The sequence below is a fragment of the Scyliorhinus torazame genome, chromosome 7 (genome assembly GCF_047496885.1).
Source record: "Scyliorhinus torazame isolate Kashiwa2021f chromosome 7, sScyTor2.1, whole genome shotgun sequence".
Lineage (NCBI taxonomy): Eukaryota > Metazoa > Chordata > Chondrichthyes > Carcharhiniformes > Scyliorhinidae > Scyliorhinus > Scyliorhinus torazame.
The window spans coordinates 64,154,629-64,173,499 of NC_092713.1; the positions used below are offsets into that span (position 1 = coordinate 64,154,629).

Genomic DNA, 18,871 nt, shown 5'->3' on the forward strand with positions numbered 1-18,871 from the left:
AGCTGATCTTGATTTAGGCACACAGAGAGAAGGTGGGTAGGATGGGGGGGGGGGACAGAGGTTGGTAGAGGCTATTCTGGTGGTGGTCCGGCTGTACTCGGCTACCCCAGAGGAGTTGTTGTTGAAGGGGGGGAAGGAGCTCCAGATGGAGTTCGAATTGGTATTGACGGGCGAAGCTGTTGGCCATGTATATGGGGTGAACACGAGTAGAAGGCCAGTAAGTTACTTGCACACCACACACCAGTTGAGACGGCAGGCGGCCTCGAGGTCCTGGGGACCAGGCCTGGGGTTGGGGGAAGGGGGGGGGGGGGGGGGGGGGTTGGTGGGCTGAGTGGGTTCTGATCCAGAAAAGGTAAATGAGATGTTGGAGACCTTTTACCGGGGGTTGTATCGGTCGGAGCCCCAGAAGGGGGACTTGTACATCAAACAGTTCTTGGATGGTTTTAATTTCCTGGTGGTGGAGGAGGAGAAAGTGCAGGGGCTGGAGGAGATTATGAGGTGCTTTTGCTCTATACAGTCTGGGAAGGCTCCAGGCCCAGACAAATTCCCAGTGGAATTTTATAAAACATTTGCGGTGGAGCTAGGGTCTCATCTAATGGAGATGTTTAATGATTCGGGGAAGCACAGGCTTCCAACTCTCTAATCCTGAAAAAGGATAATGATGCAGAGGAGTGTGGGTCTTATCGGCCCATATCTCTATTAAATGCCAATGAGGTTATTGGCCAAGGTGTTGGCAACTCGCTTGGAGGAATGTCTGCTGGGGATAGTAGCTGAGGATCAGACAGGGTTTGTGAAGGGCCGACAATTGTCAGCCAATATAAGGAGACTATTGAATGCAGTGGTGTTGCCCCCTTGGGGTTCGGAGCCTGAGGTAATAATCTCCATGGAGAAACGCGGAGAAAGCGTTTGACCAGGTAGAATGGGAGTATTTCTTTGAGAAAGTGGGACGATTCGGGTTTGGATCCATGTTCATTTCTTGGATCAGACTGCTGTTGTAAGACCCCTTTTGCGAGCGTTCGTACTGATGGATTAAGCTTGGGTTGGTAACATAGTGGGAGCTTGGGGCACTTTCAATTGTATAGGGGAACAAGGCAGGAGTGTCCACTTTCCCTGTTACTTTTTGCATTGGCAGTTGAACCACTCGCTATCACACTGAGGTCATCGAAGGAGTTGAAGGGTACAGAGAGGGGAGGTATGGAGCACCAAGTGTCCCTGTATGTGGACGACTTGCTGTTGTATGTAACAGACCCCCTCTCCAGTGTAGGAATGAGTATGGAGATGTTCACTAAGTTTGGCTTCTTTTCAGGGTGTAGACTTTTTTAGAGTACCCAATTATTTTTTGTTTTCCAATTAAGGGGCAATTTAGCATGGCCAATTCTCCACCTGCACATCTTTGGGTTGTGGGGATGGTATCCACACCAACACAAGGAAAAGGCCTTTGGTGCCCTGCCAGCTGGCGCGGAAATGACATTGCCGGGCGGCGCATGCGCGGGAGCGTTAGCGGCCGCTCACGGCATCCCCGCGCATGTGCTGTGGAGGGAGTCTCTTCCGCCTCCGCCATGGTGGAGACCGCGGCGAAGGCGGAAGGAAACGAGTGCCCCCACGGCACAGGCCCGCACGCGGATCGGTGGGCCCCGTTCGCGGGCCAGGCCACCGTGGGGGCACCCCCCGGGGCCAGATCGCCCCGCGCCCCCCCCAGGACCCTGGAGCCCACCCGCGCCGCCTTGTCCCGCCGGTAAGAGAGGTGGTTTAATCCACGCCGGCGGGACAGGCATCCTAGCAGCGGGACTTTGGCCCATTCGGGCCGGAGAATCGCGGGGGGGGGGGGGGGGGGCGGTGGGGAGGGGGGGGCGCCAACCGGCACGGCACGATTCCCGCCCCCGCCGAATCTCCGGTGCCGGAGAATTCGGCACCCGGTGGGGGCGGGATTCACGCCAGCCCCCGGCGATTCTCCGACCAGGCGGCGGGTCGGAGAATCTCGCCCCAGGTACCTGGGAGTACAGGTAGCTCAGGACTGGGCATTGTTGCATATATTGCATTTTGCCAGTCTGGTAGAAGGGGTGAAGGAGTTTTGAAGAGGTGGGATGTTCTACCGCTATCGCTGGCAGGGCAGGTTCCAATGGTGAAAATGGCAGTCCTCCCAAAATTCTTAATTTGTTTCCAGAGTCTCCCGGTCTTTTTACCTAAATCTTTCTTTGGGAAGATTAATAAGCTGGTTTCGGCCTTTGTTTGGGGAGGCAAGGCACCTTGGGTTTGGAGAGCGTTTTTACAGAAGGACAGGGTGTCAGGGCAGTTGCCGTTGCTGAATTTGATGAACTGCAAGAAGGTTCGGAAATGGGTCACGGAGGAAGAGTCATTTTGCGGGCAGATGGAAGAAGCTTCCTGTACAGGGTCGTGTTTGAGGGCATTGGTGATGGCTCCTCTTCCATTCTCACCAGCCAGGTACTCTATGGGTCCAGTGGCAGTAACCACGTCAAGAGTGTGGAACCAGTTTAGGCAACATTTCAAGCGAGAGGTAATATCGTTGAGGGTCCTGATATGTGGGAACCACAGATTTATCCCGGCAGGATTGGACCCAACGTACAGGGTCTGGGAACAGGAGGGAGGATTAGGGATTTGTTTGTTGAGGGTAGATTTGCTGGGTTGGAGGAACTGGTGGAAAAGTTTCAGCTCCTGGGGGGAAATGGGTTCAGGTATTATTGACAGTTTAGGAACTTTGTGCAAAAGGAGCTAGCTATGTTTCCTCAGTTGCCACCCACCTCATTGATGGACAAAGTAGTGTCAGAGGATGAGATAGCGAAGGGGAAGATTTTGGATATCAATGGGCAATTGATGGAGAGGGAGACGGCCTCACTGGAGGAGATAAAGAGGAAGTGGGAGGAAGTGTTTGGCGGTGAATTTGAAGGAGAGATGTGGAGTGAGTTGGCCTTTGCCTCCCTGATAGCTCGGAGGAGCATTTTGCTATGGTGGCGGTCTCCGGAGCCGCCAAGGATGACGGTGTGGGAGGGAGATCTGTCAGAGTTTCTGATTCTGGAGAAAATTAAGTCTGCCATTAAGGGATCGGAGGAGGGATTCTATTTGAGGTGAAGGCTGTTTATCTCCTTCAAGAATTGGTAGTTGTCAGCAAATAGCGGGAGGGGTTAGGTGGGGGTGGTAGAGGGGGTTTGCAAAATGAAATGGGACACAAAGGGTGAGATGGTGGGTTGTGTGTTTATTATGAAAATTGTATAAAGGTGAGTGAATGTTGTGTGTATTGTAAAATGGAAAATGTCCTGAATATTTATTTTTTTTAAAAGGAGAGAAACAATCAATTGCTTTGCTTCACAAACTCTTGCTAGCACAGAAATGAATTATTCTCAGCTAGAAAAAGAGACTTTGAACATCATTTCTGGGGTAAAAAGATTCCACCATTACCTTTATGGAGATAATTTTACTCTTTTGGTGGCTCATCAACCCGTGATGTCAATTTATTGGGCCGTATAAGGTATTCCTTCTTTAGCAGTTAATAAATTGCAAAGATGGTCTTTGATATTGTCAGCACACACATACAATTTCCAATATCGCAAGTCAGAGCAATTTGAAAATGCTGATGCTTTGTCAAGATTGCTGCTACAAGTCAAGCATGGCTCAGAACAACACGTTCTGTTTTTCTCAATGGTGAATAATGCGTGTGTGACTTCATCGCAAGCTCAGAGATGCACAAGAACTGATCCAGTGATGGGGAAGGAAATGGACCTTGCCCAAATGGAACAATGTCAGACATTCATTAAAAATATCCCAACCTCAGGCCCTACATCACACAAAGACGTGAGTTGACAGCACAGAATGGAGTTCTATTACAGGGTATCCGTGTGATTATTCCTCCATGCTTGCATAATAAAGTCCTTGACCATCTGAATGAGGGATATCCTGGTGCGGTGAGGATGAAGGAATTGGCATGCAGTTATTTTTGGTGGCCAGGAGTAGATGCTCAAATTGAAGAGAGAGTGGGGCAATGTCAGTCCTGTGCAAAACTAAGAAACACTCCACCACCGCAACCATTATATCTGTGAGAATGGCTGGCACAGCCGTGTTAGCGAATAGACACAGACTACGCTGGTCCAGTGGAGGATCACATGTCCCTAGTGATTGTGGATCCACACTCGAAATGGCCAGAAGTCCCGATCATGACATTTATGATGGCAGAACAAACCATTGTAAAGCTAGACAAAATATTCACAAGATTTGGTACACCGGAGCAGGTCAGTGACAATGGTACTCAGTTCATTTAAAAGGAGTTCAAGGACTACCTGAAGGGAAATGGTATTCACCACAACAAGTCAGCTCCATATTATCCTGCAATAAATGGGTTGGCTGAACATTTCATTCAGTCATTGAAACATTCCATTAAGGCGCCGAAGGACCAAGTTACATTGGCAAGAAGAGTGAACATCTTATTAATGCCTTATCCGAACACCGCACACACAATGACAGGGTTCACCAGCAATGCTGTTGTTGAGGAGGAAACTACGAACACAGTTTGATGTGTTAATACCACTGATACTTCTGAGATTGTCAAACGATAACACAAGCATAGATTGCGAGGAGAGAACAAAAATTTGAAAAGCGAGTATTCAATCAAGGAGAGCGAGTGCTAGCCAGAAGCTACACCACCTGCGAGAAATGGGTACTAATGCGTTGGGTGTTCTGGATCACAAACAGGTCACCAACACTGGACGTGGTGCAACTCTATTTTATTATAAGAACAAAGAAATGTACGGCACAGGAACAGGCCCTTCGGCCTTCCAAGCCCGTGCCGACCATGCTGCCCAACTAAACTACAATCTTCTACACTTCCTGGGTCCGTATCCCTCTGCTCGGGGGTCGCGTAACTATTTAGCGTAACTATTTTAACTAAGGTTAACTATATTAACATACTTGAACTGTGGGTAAATGCAATACCAGCTTTAACTGTTGACCCCTGCCTAGTCCTAACCAGGTGATGCACTCAGCACATGGTGAATGTCTGTGTTGCAGGCTGTGAGCTCTGTGCTCTGAGCTGGCTGCTACTAGAATGAGCGGGAACTCTCCTGTCCCCTGTCTTTATAGTGCGTGTGCTCTCACTGGTGATTGGCTGCGGTGTTAAATATGCTGATTGGTCCCACTGCATGTCCATCAGTGTGTGTGTGTGTGTCTGCACCATGATATACTGGTGCATATTATGACAGGTACCTGGTGTGAACCTAGCAAATACAAGTCCAATATCATGAAAGAATTTGGAAATGTCATACTGGCCAGCTACCAACTTCACTAAGTGAAATCGCTGAAACTTCTCAAAACGTATTCCCATTGGAAAATCACAGCAGTAATACTTCTGAACAGAGACAAACTCAGCTCTGTTTCTGAGGAATCTTCAACACTAATGGAGATGGGCACTGAAGTAACTTCACAGGAAGTACTGCCGACAGTAGAGAAAGAATACACTTCAAAGGTCTCGAGTAACCAGGTTCCAGAATGTTAGAGTACAACCCAAAAGAAATAGATGTCAGACGTTCACCTGAGAGGCTGTCTTATTAAGTTGTGTATATATATGTATAGAGATCGTGCATAAGTGGGTCTGTTGTATAAATGTTAAGTCATTGACAATGCATTAAAGACATTCCAGGGACAGTTTAGCTCACTTGGCTGGACAGCTGGTTCGTGATGCAGAGCAAGGCCAGCAACGCAGGTTTAATTACCGCATCTGAGGTTATTCATCCTTCTCAACCTTGCCCCTTGCATGAGGTGTGATGATCCTCAGATTAAATCACCACCTCGCCCCCTCAAATAGGAAAGCAGCCTATGTCACCTGGGACTATGATGACTTTATCTTTACCTAGGAAGGAAACGAGGAGGGGTCTGATTAAGTTGTATGTATATTTATATGTAGAGTTAATGCATAAGTGGGTCTGTTGTATATCTGTTAAGTCATTGTACTAAAGAAGTAAAGGGACAGGGGTGTTATGTATCAGAGAATACATCCCTGCTGATGAAGCATCAGTGATCTGGAGTAACGTCGGCACAGAGTGTTTGCATGGGCTTCAGTTCTCTATCTTAGATCATATGAACAACATTCCTAATAAAACCTCTGATCATTAGTCTGTCAGCAAAGGTGGGGGGAGAAAAACGGGGGAGGCATAGAAGTGACGAACAAGGGTAGGAAAACCAATGAAGGGAGGGCCGTGAGACGGAGTGTTTATATGGACCATGCTGGTTGGGGTCTGTGTTTGGGGGGGGGATAGCTATGTTATTGTAGGTTCTTTGTCTTTGTTGGATTTTTCTGTTTAAATGTGTTAAAATTATAAATGCCTTAATAAAATATTTTCTAAAAAAAAATAAAACCTCTCATCATGTTTTGAAAGAATCCAGAGTGTGGGCACCTCCATATCTTCTCTTTGCGGCAAACTCAAAGATATAACACACTTCAATATGTATTCCAAAGGAATTTATTCGCTTGATTTCATATGTCCCTTATTCATTGAATTGATGTCCGGATTTTTCCCCAAAAAAAACGTCAGGATCTAAAATCTGGAATCCGGCACTGACTTGGTTCTGAGCTTGTCAGTTTTGAGACACCCTACCTGTATCTCCATTACAAAGCCCACTTCCACTTCATCCTCCACTCAGCTCAGTCCATTTTGCTCAAACTCTTACCCAGGCCTTTTTTGGCTCCAAGCTTAACTATTCTTGGCCAACATTCCATCCTCCATAAACTTTCAAAGGTCTACTGCCCATATCATGTCCTGCACCAAATTCAGCTTGTGCATCGTTCCAGTCCTAGGCAATCTGTATTGTCTCTCAGTCCTCCAATGCCTCAAATTTAAATTTCTCTTCTTTCTGCTTAAATCTGGCTGTGGCAACTCCTCTCCTTATATCTATAGTTTTCTCCAGCCTACACCCTTGTATTCTCTGGTGCTCTGATTGCAGTCTTGTGTACCACCACCTCTCTTCACCCCACTATTGCTGACCATGTCATTAGTGGCCTCCCTCGCTGAATCTTTGGTCTCTGCTTCCTTCTGCTGTTTAAGATCCTGTCTTACACCAACGTCTTTGCTGCCTCCCAACACCACCTTTCTTTGGCTCAGAGTCCATTTTCCGCATGCCTCTGTGATGTGCTGTTGGGCATTTTACCACATTAAAAGTCCTTTGAAAATATAAATTATTATTGTCGAAAGGCTACACTCACTGCTCAACATATCCCTAATATTTGAGAATTCTCACAGCCTTTTTGAACAAACCTGGCGCTGAATATGCATGGATCACATCACCTGAATTAGCACACATTGAGAGAATTAATATTTACCAATTGTTCAGCTTTCCGGGACGATACAAGATCTCGTAGTTGAAGGCGGAGTATAAGAACCAGGAGTCCTCCCCCGCAGGCCAGTCTACTACTGAACTGCGGGGGAACAGTCACGCTTAATAACTTGTAGCGCACAAAGACTCGGAGAGACAAATAGAGTGAAGACGATGAGGCTTTATTAAGCGTGACTGTTCCCCCGCAGTTCAGTAGTAGACTGGCCTGCGGGGGAGGACTCCTGGTTCTTATACTCCGCCTTCAGGGCGGAGCTAGAGGTCAACGGCCAACCAGGACCCGGGATCTGTCAGCCAACGATATCACGGCTTCACAGCCCCACATGACCCCTAATGCATACTACCACACCAATCTACCGATGCAAATCTTCCATAATTTATGGTGGATATCAATAAATCTGATTTATAAGATCCCTGCCGATTAATCATGGGAATGATGTCCCTTTCAATGTGTTACCATATCAAAATATGCCCATTACATTATCTTCATTGCCATATCTGTGTGTTGAGTCTGTCATTAAAATTGCATTAAAATGCAATTCTACTGTTCTTACCTGGTGGTATGGAATACATTCATTTCTGCAGTTATTTCCATGATCATCCCATTCCCAATCAGAAATCCAGTTTCTAGTACAGGTCAGGTCATCTCTACAGGCTGTAAACCTGTAGACAACAAATGTTTGTTCATTAATAACTGCTTTATTATCACGACCACTCATAAGCTGAGCCTTCTTTGCTTTGGTGGGTTACCATGAAAGCAGGAATATTATATGCTCACATGATTCCTCCATTAACCCACTGCAATTTCTTCCTGGGACCTGAATAAAACATACAGATGGGGCCTGGTGGAGGATTTTCAATGACTGACATTGTTTACAAAACTAAACAGGTATCTTTGGGTACAAAATTCACCCAGTAATACAATATTGGCTGCGATTGTTACAAACTCCTTTTCCCGATATAGCTTTGTCAAACCATATCACTATGCATTTTAAGTTATGCGTTATTGAAAAAACAAAGACTTGAAGTTACACACTGCTTTTCACCTAATGCCTTGTAGCGCCTTTCAGCTAATGAAGTATTTTTGAAGTGTAATCACTGTTGTAATGTAGAAAATGGGGCCGCCTATATGCACACAGCAAATCTCCGCAAACAGCAATGTGATTCAGACCAGAAAATCTGCTTTTTTGTGATGTTGTTTTCGGGATAGATTTTGTCCAGAACACTGGGGATAACTCACTTGCTCTTCAAGATGGTGCGATGGGTTTGGTTACATCCACCCGAGCAGGCAGATTGGTGTAATGTCTCATCTGAAAGACAACACTTCCAACAGTGCAGCATTCCCTCAGTACTGCAATGGAGTGGTACACACTAAAGAGTGCTTTACTCTGTGGCAGAAAAAGGGCAGAATTCTCCGCAGCCTCCCCAGTGGGTTCAATGGCAGGCAGAGGGGAGAATTCAGTGGGAGGACCAGAAATTGGTTTTACGGCAGTACAAATTCACAGTGGAATCTTCCATTGGTGTCCATTGTGGCAGATCGGGAAACCCGCTGGTGACCGGCGTCAAACTCCTTTGCATCCTGCTAGTGGACTGCAGGTGAAGGACTGACCACCCACACCTGATTCTCCACGGTGCCAGCGGGAAAACAAGCCTGAAACAACTTGGCGTGCAAATGTCAGGACTTACTTGAACAATACCTGGGGTTACCCCCGGAATTCAGGAGGGAGCCAACTACAACCCTCGACCCCGGAAGACCATAGCAGTGGGTGGTAGGAGCATCTACAGGTGGATCTTCCAGATTCCGTGTCCTGGAAAGGTACCTCAGAATGTTCCTAGAAATTAAACTTCTTTCTCAGGAGGTCTGAGTGTTCCCAGAGATATATCTTCATTTTCAGGAGGTCCATCTTCTTTCTCCAATAGTGGGTCAGTGATGTTGGGTGCCTTTTCAATATGGTGCCTGGATAGGATGGTGGACTATACGCCATCAGGCCTGCCCCTTCATGGAGTACGGTGCAAAATACCCAGTTGCATAATTGATGAGGTCAGGGCTGGAAGATTTGTGTGTTTTCCACTGGCCTCCACAGTGGGAAACACTCCACATTCCCACCCCCGTCACGGGACAGTCTCCAGATGGAAGAATTCCCCAAGAGTTTTACATTGTAAAAAGATGAAAGGCAATAAAAATTGGGATATTCCGAGGGAATTTGAAAAAAACTTACCAGTCATCACAAAAGCCCTGACAGATTGGAACAGCAAGGACAGAATGTGAATTATTGGGATGGATCCAGTTGAAGGTATGGGGTGAGCAATGGTAGAAACAATCTATTTTTTTCATGTACTCCTCACATCTGCAGTAATGAATAACAATGGATAATCAGTAATCACTCTACAATATTTCTTGCAATTTGTAGCAGTTTTATTCTAGTTTTATTCTGATAATCTTTTCACAGAAGAAATGACCTGCTCCCAGATCCCAATTTCACCTGATTTGTCTCCATTTATGGCTTAAATGGCAGAAATATGCAGCGGGATTCTCTGCCGGCGGGATTCTCCGTTTTGCCGGTGCCTGGGGGTTTCCCGACAGTGTGGGGCTGCCTCACAGTGGGAATCCCCATTGACCAGTTGGCGTAACGGAGAATCCCGATGGTGTGTCGGGACAGAAATGTGGCATGGCGGGGCGGAGAATCCAGCCCATGATTTAGTTACAATGCAATTCCACAACATGTTTTGCTTTGTTATCAGTGTTTAAATAATGATTTAGTTCTTCATCAAGATGCCTCTCGGTGCTGCAGAGTTATTATCATTAACGAGGGTTCCTGTTTGGCTAAAACTGTATACATGTGAATCATATTGTGTTGGGTTGAGCTGTTCAAATACATAAATACCAATATCAAAATAAAAGTTAATGTATCAATCTGTAAGCAACGTGATAAAGCTGCCATAGCTTCAAAAGGACGTTTGTTTTGTTTATCAAACTTGCCAATGGAAATAATTCTGAACTTCAGCACAGAAATGAAAGCACCATTGCATTAACGTGCAAAATATCACCACTGTAAAAATAACATCTGTCTGTTTTACTGTTTTTCTTACCTGTGCATGAATAGTGTCGCCTGGAAATAACTCTGAGGACATTCATATGTCCACATGAGATACCTCAGCCTGAATTTTAGTTCAGATATTAACCGATTTATTTCAAATTAGTTAATCTTCTGTTAAAAGGGGCTTTGAAAGTAGACCAAGGCAGGCCAGCAGCACGGTTCAATTCCCGTAACAGCCTCCCCGAACAGGCGCCGGAATGTGGCGACTAGGGGCTTTTCACAGTAACTTCATTTGAAGCCTACTTGTGACAATAAGCTATTTTCATTTCATTTCATTTCAAACAGTCCACATAAGAATGTCACATGAATGCAATAAGCATTTGCTCACTAATACAACAAAGTAGTTTTTAAAGTTTATATTTGGGATGTGAGTGTTCCTTGTTCATCTATAATTTCCCCTTAGGACAATAAACATCAACTATTAAGCTCTACCTTTTCACCTCTCGCAATCTCTCCATTGCTTCTGTGCCAAGAGACTGCTTCATATTGCTTGTCTAATATTCAATCTCAGAGGAGCCACAATTTCCTCCAGTGAAACACGAGGAAGACTGCAGACATTTGGTCACACCTCAAGCTTTATACTCTAGACACTGATTCCACCCCTCCCTGGCCATTGACTCAAGCTAAACCAGACTTCACAATCTCCACATCCTTGCAACCTCAGGCAGAATTTTGGCCAACTTCCACCTCCATCACATAATCTGTCTTCTCTTCCGCCTTACTGCATCTGCCACTGAAATCTTTATATCTCCAATATTCTCCTTGCTACCCCCACCCCCTTTCTCACCTGTGTAAACTTTAGCTCATTGCCAAGTGGTAACTTTAGCACCCACATTCTATCTCCCTCACCCATCATTCCTATTCCTCCTTATCCATATTTGGTCCCAGGTCACCAACATTAAAATTCTCATCCATGTGTTTAAACTCCTTCATAGCCTCACCCCTCTGTATCTCTGTAACCTCCTTCATCCTTACAACACATCCTGAACTCTCTATTCTTGTAATTCTGATCTTTTGTGGATCCTCTCTCCTTACTCCTCATCATTGGTGGTTGTTATAATCCGCACTGGTCTCAAGGGTTACGAGTGATCCACTATCCCATGGAGCTTGCAAAATATGAGCTTCCCCATGAAGGAGGCGGCGGACTCTTAGCAAGTTGATGTGCCTTTGTATAAATAAAGTCGGCTAGTCAGACACCGGCTAGAGAAGACCCAGTAGGGAACTATTGGAGCTGGAGATAGTAGTTAATGTGTTAAATAAATTATGTTTTGTTTTTCTCTACAACTCGGTGTGGAGTCCTTTCGTTGCCCTTTACAAAAGTTGTCTTGCTTGCAGCCATCTAAGCCCAGCACTCTGAAATTCACTCCCTAAACCCTTCTCCTTTTCCTCCTCTAAGGTCCTCATTAAAAAACATCCCATCGGCCACATTTTGTTCACCCCTTCTAGATTCTTCTTTTCATCTCTGTGTTCCTTTTTCATAGAATAGAATCACTACAGTGCAGAAGGAGGCTATTCGGCCCATCGGGTCTTCCCCGTCCCTCTTGAAAGATATCTTACTTAGGGTCAGGCCCTCACCCTATCGCCTTAACCCAGCAACCCTATCTAACCTAACCTTTTGAACACTAGGGGGAAATTGATCATGGCCTATCCATCTAACCTGCACATCTTTGGACTTTTTTGTCTGATTACACATCCATGATGTGCCAAGGGCAATTTTCTATCTTAAAGGTGCTATATAAATGCCAGTTTTTGTTGTTAGTATGTAACAGGAGCAACACCCGAAGCCATACTCGAGAGGGACGGCAGATCCTTTCCATTGGCTGTATTTTTACAGCTTCATAGGGGCGGCGCGGTCGGGCACTGGCTAGCACTGCTGCTTCACAGCGCCAAGGTCCTAGGTTCAATCCCGGTCCTGGGTCATTGTCCGTGTGGAGTTTGCACATTTTTCCCGTGTCGGCGGGGGTTCGCACCCACAACCCAAAGATTCTCCCCGTGTCTGCGTGGGTTTCCTCCGCGTGCTCCGGTTTCCTCCCACAGTCCAGAGCTCTGCAGGTTTGGTGGATTGGCCATGCTAAATTGCCTTTAGTGTCCAAAAAAAAGATTAAAAGGGGTTACTGGGTTACAGGGATAGGGTGGGGGCGTGGGCTTATGTAGGGTGCTCTTTCCAAGGGCCGGTATAGACTCAATGGGCCGAATGGCCTCCTTCTGCACTGTAAATTCTTTGATTCTATGTGTAGGGTGGGTGGATTGGCCACGCTAAATTGCCCTTTAATTGGAAAAAATTAATAGGGTACTCTACATTTATTTTAAAGAAGTGTTTTTACAGCTTCACAATCATTTTGTGGGGCTCAAATCACCAGGTTCTGCTTATTGATTTCAATTAGACTACTTGCCATGGCAGGATTTGAACTGATGAGTTCGAGTCCAGTTTCATAAACTCTGGCTATTATCATCAATAACCAGAGCCTGGACTATTTCCACTGAAAGGGAACAGAGGCCATTCAAAAATATAAGAATTTTGAATTCTTAAAAAAGTTTTGAAAAAGATGTTGGCTTACCTTGAACTAAGTTTTTAAAAAATATATATATTTATTAAAGTTTTTTAACACCACAATTTTTTCCCCTTACAAACAATAACCCCTCCCCCCCCGTAACAAAATAACAAGAAATCGCAATGAGCAAGATATATACATGGCAAAATGGTATATTTACATAGCTTTATACACTGGCTCTCTCCCGCACGTGCCAGTTTCCCCCACCCTTCATATTATCTCTTGCTCATCCATCCCCCCAAGCAATCCCCCATTCCCCCCCATCCCCTCCCTTCCCAAGACGTCCCCCCCCCCCCTCCCCCAGGGTTGCTGCTGCTGCTGACCGACCTTTCTCTAACGCTCCGTGAGATAGTCTAGGAACGGTTGCCACCGCCTGTACAACCCCTGCACAGACGCTCTCAAGGCGAACTTAATCCTCTCCAGCTTTATGAACCCAGCCATATCATTTATCCAGGCCTCCAAGCTAGGGGGCTTCACCTCCTTCCACATTAGCAAGATCCTTCGCCGGGCTACTAGGGACGCAAAGGCCAGAATGCCGGCCTCTTTCGCCTCCTGCACTCCCGGCTCGTCCACTACTCCAAATATTGCTAGCCCCCAACTTGGCTTGACCCGGCCTTTCACCACCTGAGATATTGCTCCCGCCACTCCTCTCCAGAACCCCTCCAGTGCCGGGCATGACCAAAACATATGGACATGGTTCGCCGGGCTCCCTGAGCACCTTCCACATCTGTCCTCTACCCCAAAGAACCTACCTTGAACTAAGTTGACCACATCGATTCCAATAGGTATTCTGCACCTTAGTGACCGGGGCCACAGCCAGTTGTTCGGTGTAGTTGGAAAAGCAGCATGAAGCTGTTGGAAGAAAACCAAGTAAATAACCTGGAAAGCAATCCAGTCATGAGCCTCCTCGAAAACTTGCAGATAAACCACAGTTTAGGAATGTTCATGTATTTCTGACACGGTCACAAACTCTCTGGGCGTGATCTACTGGCCGCAGCCCACTGGAATCGGTGCACGACAAGGCCGGTAGAGGCTCCCCTGGGCTTCCTGACAATCATTGCACATCGTGAAATGCAACTAGGTGTCCCAATCTGGCTCCCGCCATTGTGGGTTTAAGAACCCACTTAACTGTGCTGGTGCCAAACCTAACCAGCTCCCAACATCTATCAGCCTCCACATGGAGACACCAGCTGGGTGCCAATTAGTACTGGTTCACACAAACATGGACCAGATGGAACATCATCGGCAGGGGGACGGGACGGGGGGGGGGGGGGGGGGGGGGGGGAGAGACGGACACCCAGACCTTGGAGGCCCCGGGAGGTCTGGGACAGGGCAGGGTGGCACGCTGACTCTCCCCGTAACACCCAGGCACCATGATACTTCCAAGCTGGCACCTGGGCACTGTCACTGCCAAGGTGCCTGGGTGGCACAGCCAAGCTGACAGGAGCACTACCAGGGTGGCACTGCCATGGGTCTGGGCCTGAAGGAAGCCATGCCCATGAAAGGAGGAATGGGGGGCGGGGGGTAGGTGAAGTGTGGGGGTATGTGAAGGGCGGGTATGAAGGGGCTTCCGGAGGTTTGGGGTAGTTAAGGTCAGGTGTCCTGGAAGTGGGGGCATGGGAAGTCCTGAAAAGGTGGACCTTCAGCGAACCCATAGCGGGATGTCCTCACTTAGGGGGTGTGGGGTTGTGACGACCTGTGTGGGGAGGGTGACATTGCCCATGGATAGGAGGTATGAGGGAGCCTCAAACTCACTTAGAGATTGGGGCCCGGTGGGCCGATCTCTGAGGAGCAGGTCTGGCCAGCGAGTTCAGCTTCAGTTAGATAGCGAAGGGGAACTCACCGACAGAGCTGGGAGAAACTCCCAGCCAAATCCACCTGAAATAACAGTTAGAAGCTTTTCCATTAGACTGCACCATCTGTGTGAATTTCACTCATGATTTACTTTATCAAATAGGAATGTAACAGAAGGCCAGATCATTGCAACATAGAACAATCCTATGCAGGTTTAATGCCCCAACCTCATGACCAATGGATATCATTCACTGTGTGGATATACAGATGAATCAAGGCACCTCATCACAAAATGTGCCACCAACTCTATAATCAGGGCAAAGAGACAAGCTTAAAAGAGGGAAAGAATACAGATACTTGACACAGAGTGATGAAGGTTTGGAAGGGATTGTTCAGGTAGACAGATAGTTACACAAGAATATACAAAATGGGTGGTAAGCTCCAATGGTAACTCTATAATGAGAAATAGAAAGCCGGTCTTGACCTCTTCGACTCCAAATTCATTGTGTTCAACAATCACTTCTCCAACAACACAACAGTGCCACCTGAATCCCCTTTATATTTGGTGCAGTCTATTAAACAATTAAAACCACAATTCCAACTTAAGTATGAGGGTGTAATAACAATTTCCTAACAATGGGAACAGGGGGAGACAATCCAATCCATCAGATCCGCTCTGCCATTCACTAAATTCATGACATCAACTACACTTTACTGCCCAATCCCCATATTCCTTGATTCTCTTCTGACCAAAAAAAAAAATTGGTGAGTGTCAGTGTTACATCTACTCATCAATGGAGCATCCATGGGTGTCGAAGGTAGAGAATTCCAAAGATTCACTATGTCTTATCTCAATCCTGAATAGCCAACCTCTTATCCTGCTGGGCAATTAATGGGGCAATTAGATAGTGGAGTGGGTTTTGTTTTTTAAATATAAAGTACCCAATTCATTTTTTCCAATTTAGGGGCAATTTGGCGCTGTCAATCCAACTAACATGCACATCTTTGGGTTGTGGGGGCGAAACCCACGCAAACACGGTGAGAATGTGCAAACTCCACACGGACAGTGACCCAGAGCCAGGATCAAACCTGGGACCTCGGCGCCGTGAGGCATCAGTGCTACTCACTGCGCCACCGTGCTGCCCCAATGGAGTGGATTTGTAGGACTGGCTGGATGGTTGGTCTTCTCTGTTTCTTTACTTTCCAATGTAATTCAAAGTTTATCTTTATTTCCCAAAGGAGAAGCACATGACTGTTAAATTTTTCATTTGCCTTTGGTTTGGTTGCTTTAACTTACATTGGGAGTAGAGTTTGCACGCCCTCATGCCTGGCTCAGGGCCAGGCATTGCCTTGTGATTTATTCCTGACAGACAGCTGTCTCCATAACAATCAACTGCCAGAATCAATGTTGCAATAGAAATACCAAGAAACGTAATCATCATGACCACTGTCTTTCAACCTGCAAAAGAAGCAAAGTAGATGTGAAACAGTATTGTGCTCCGGTTACATTTCTGAATATTTCTGCCATTCCATATCTTGATATTTCTGTTGCCAGGGTGCCAAGCATTGACATCCATGGTCCACTTCCCCGATCACCACCTAGCTGGACAATGAGGGAGTGGAATCTCTCGGTTCTGCTATTGGACAGAGTTGATATGTAGCTGTCGCAATATGTGTGCAGTGAATGGAGAAATCCACAATCGTCGTGAAACCGTGTGCTCACTCTGCCACGCAAGTGAGTAACTGAAGCAAGCCCTCATTAAATATTGAACCTCAGTGATCTCCCTCCCACATTTGCAGCAAACTGCAATATGCTTTTTTAAATCTCTCCAGCTACAGCCTGGAAGGTTGCAGATCAACTCAGGTTTATCACTACAGCCACCATCACAGTCACCAGCAATGAGGTCATTGCCCTGCACTAAGGCCTGGTTCTTGCTGCAGCAGATGGCAGACATCCTTGAAAACTGCCTTATCGAAAGGCAGCAATTTGCCAAAACTCCTTTGACAGCATCTTTCAAAGCTTCTGACCTCTAACACCTAAAAGGGCAAGGAATTAGGGCATCATGGAAACATACCTGCAAGCCACACATCAGTCTGAATCAGAATTATATTATCATTCCTTCACTGTTGCTGGGTCAGAATCCTGGAACTCCCTCCCTAATAGCACTGCAGGTTTACCTACACCACAAGAACTGCAGTAATTCAAGAAGGTAGCTCATCACCACCTTCTCAAGGGCAATTAGGGGTGGATAACAAATTTTGACCTTGCCAAAGATGCTCACATCCCATGAACAAATTAAACAAAGATATCTCACACTTCATTCATTGTTAAGGTTCGGGTAGGAGAATTGCTCCTTGAACACCCTGAGTTGATATGGCATTCGGCTGAGAGCCATTCTCTCCCTTTCTTCCCATCCTCCCCCTTTAGCATTTTCTCCTGCTCCGCACAGCGTCTAATTGTTCTCCCTGTCAATGTTGCTCTGTCTGCTCCTACTTTGTATGCTCATATGCTCGTATGTATAACGCACTCATGTCTGTGAGCAATTGGTTTCTGCAGAAGCATTGAAGCCAAAGTGGAAAGTAGCTGATAATCTGTATAAATTGTATTGGAGTAGGCGGCTGGGCTGGATATCCTTCCTGCTGCTCAACATGTGTTGATGCTAATTGGTGTCATTGCGCATGCCTAGTAACACCCTCACCAAGGTGGGGTCTGCCACAAATTCTCAGCATAAATGTATGCATGTGCTCATCAGACACCATTTTGGGTGCTTGAGCCCAATTTCGCACTCCCAGAATGTAGAAATAAAAAGTGAACAGAAAGAAATTAAGGGAGTAAAAGAGACAGAATTAAAACAGGAAGAATATATAAGACAAAAAAGGATAGATTCAATAGAATGGAGGAGAAACCAAATGAATGGAAGCAACACGTGGAAGTTAGGGTGGAGTGAACATTCAGCAAGAAAGAATGCAAAGGACTTCCGGGTGCGGCGATGACCAGCTGAGTCGCACGTTTCGGCAGCTCCCTGTGAAACGGACTTTTGGGCTCTTGATAGGAGCCCCTACGGCAATTTTGACGGCTAAAAACACTGTGCGGTAAACCAGAAGGGAATCCCCCCTGGATACGGATGGAAAAAGGAGGAGAAAGTGGCCAGATTGCAGTGGATCCTTTAGAACAGCGGCAAGGAAGGCAAGCAAAAACCAAGATGGCGTCGGAAGGTGGCAGTTTAACATGGGGCCCTGAACAACTAGACTTCTTGAAATGCTGTGTGGAAGAGATCAAAAAGGAAATGAAGAAAGAGCTGTTGGCCCCGATACTACAGGCGATCGAAGGGCTAAAGGAGGAACAAAAGACCCAGGAGCGGGAGCTTCGGGTCGTGAAGGCAAAGGCAGCCGACAATGAGGACGACATACAGGGCCTGGTGGTGAAGACGGAGACGCAGGAGGCACATCAGAAACGATGTGTGGAAAGGTTGGAGGCACTGGAAAACAATGCAAGGAGGAACAACCTGAGGATTCTTGGTCTTCCTGAAGGTGTGGAGGGAGCGGACGTCGGGGCATATGTGAGCACGATGCTGCACTCGTTAATGGGAGCAGAGGCCCCGGCGGGTCCGTTGGAGGTGGAGAGAGCATACCGAGTGATGGCGCGAGGACCGAGAGCAGGAGAAATTCCCAGAGCCATAGTGGTGAGATTCCTCCGTTTTAAGGATAGAGAAATGGTCCTTAGATGGGCGAAGAAAACTCGGAGCAGTAAATGGGAGAACGCGGTGGTCCGCGTTTATCAAGACTGGAGTGCGGAGGTGGCGAGAAGGAGGGCGAGCTTTAATCGGGCCAAGGCGGTGCTTCATAAAAAGAAGATAAAATTTGGAATGCTGCAACCGGCAAGACTGTGGGTCACATATCGAGGGAGGCACCACTACTTTGAGACGGCGGATGAAGCGTGGACTTTTATTGTGGAAGAAAAACTGGAATGAGCGGGTTATTGAAAAGAACGTTCGAACAAAGTGGTGGGGCGAATGTGGGGGGCAAAGAGGGGTTTTATGTACTAATCCTGCAATGTGGTAACTTTTCTCTCTCCCACAGGTGGTGATGGGGGGA

General features: G+C 46.6%; 1 protein-coding gene across 3 annotated transcripts in view; it reads right to left on the reverse strand.

Moving 5' to 3' along the window:
* LOC140426275 (riboflavin-binding protein-like) overlaps nucleotides 1-18,871 on the reverse strand; it is a 54,049-nt gene that overhangs the window by 24,108 nt on the left and 11,070 nt on the right. For all 3 annotated transcript variants that reach the window (XM_072510832.1, XM_072510835.1, XM_072510833.1), the window contains exons 2-5: nucleotides 16,074-16,235; nucleotides 13,735-13,834; nucleotides 9,552-9,680; nucleotides 7,887-7,995 (exon numbers count right to left, since the gene is read on the reverse strand). In XM_072510832.1, coding sequence (XP_072366933.1) covers nucleotides 7,887-7,995; nucleotides 9,552-9,680; nucleotides 13,735-13,834; nucleotides 16,074-16,218 — 483 coding nt within the window. In that variant the 5' untranslated portion in view covers nucleotides 16,219-16,235. The remainder of the gene's footprint in view (nucleotides 1-7,886; nucleotides 7,996-9,551; nucleotides 9,681-13,734; nucleotides 13,835-16,073; nucleotides 16,236-18,871) is intronic.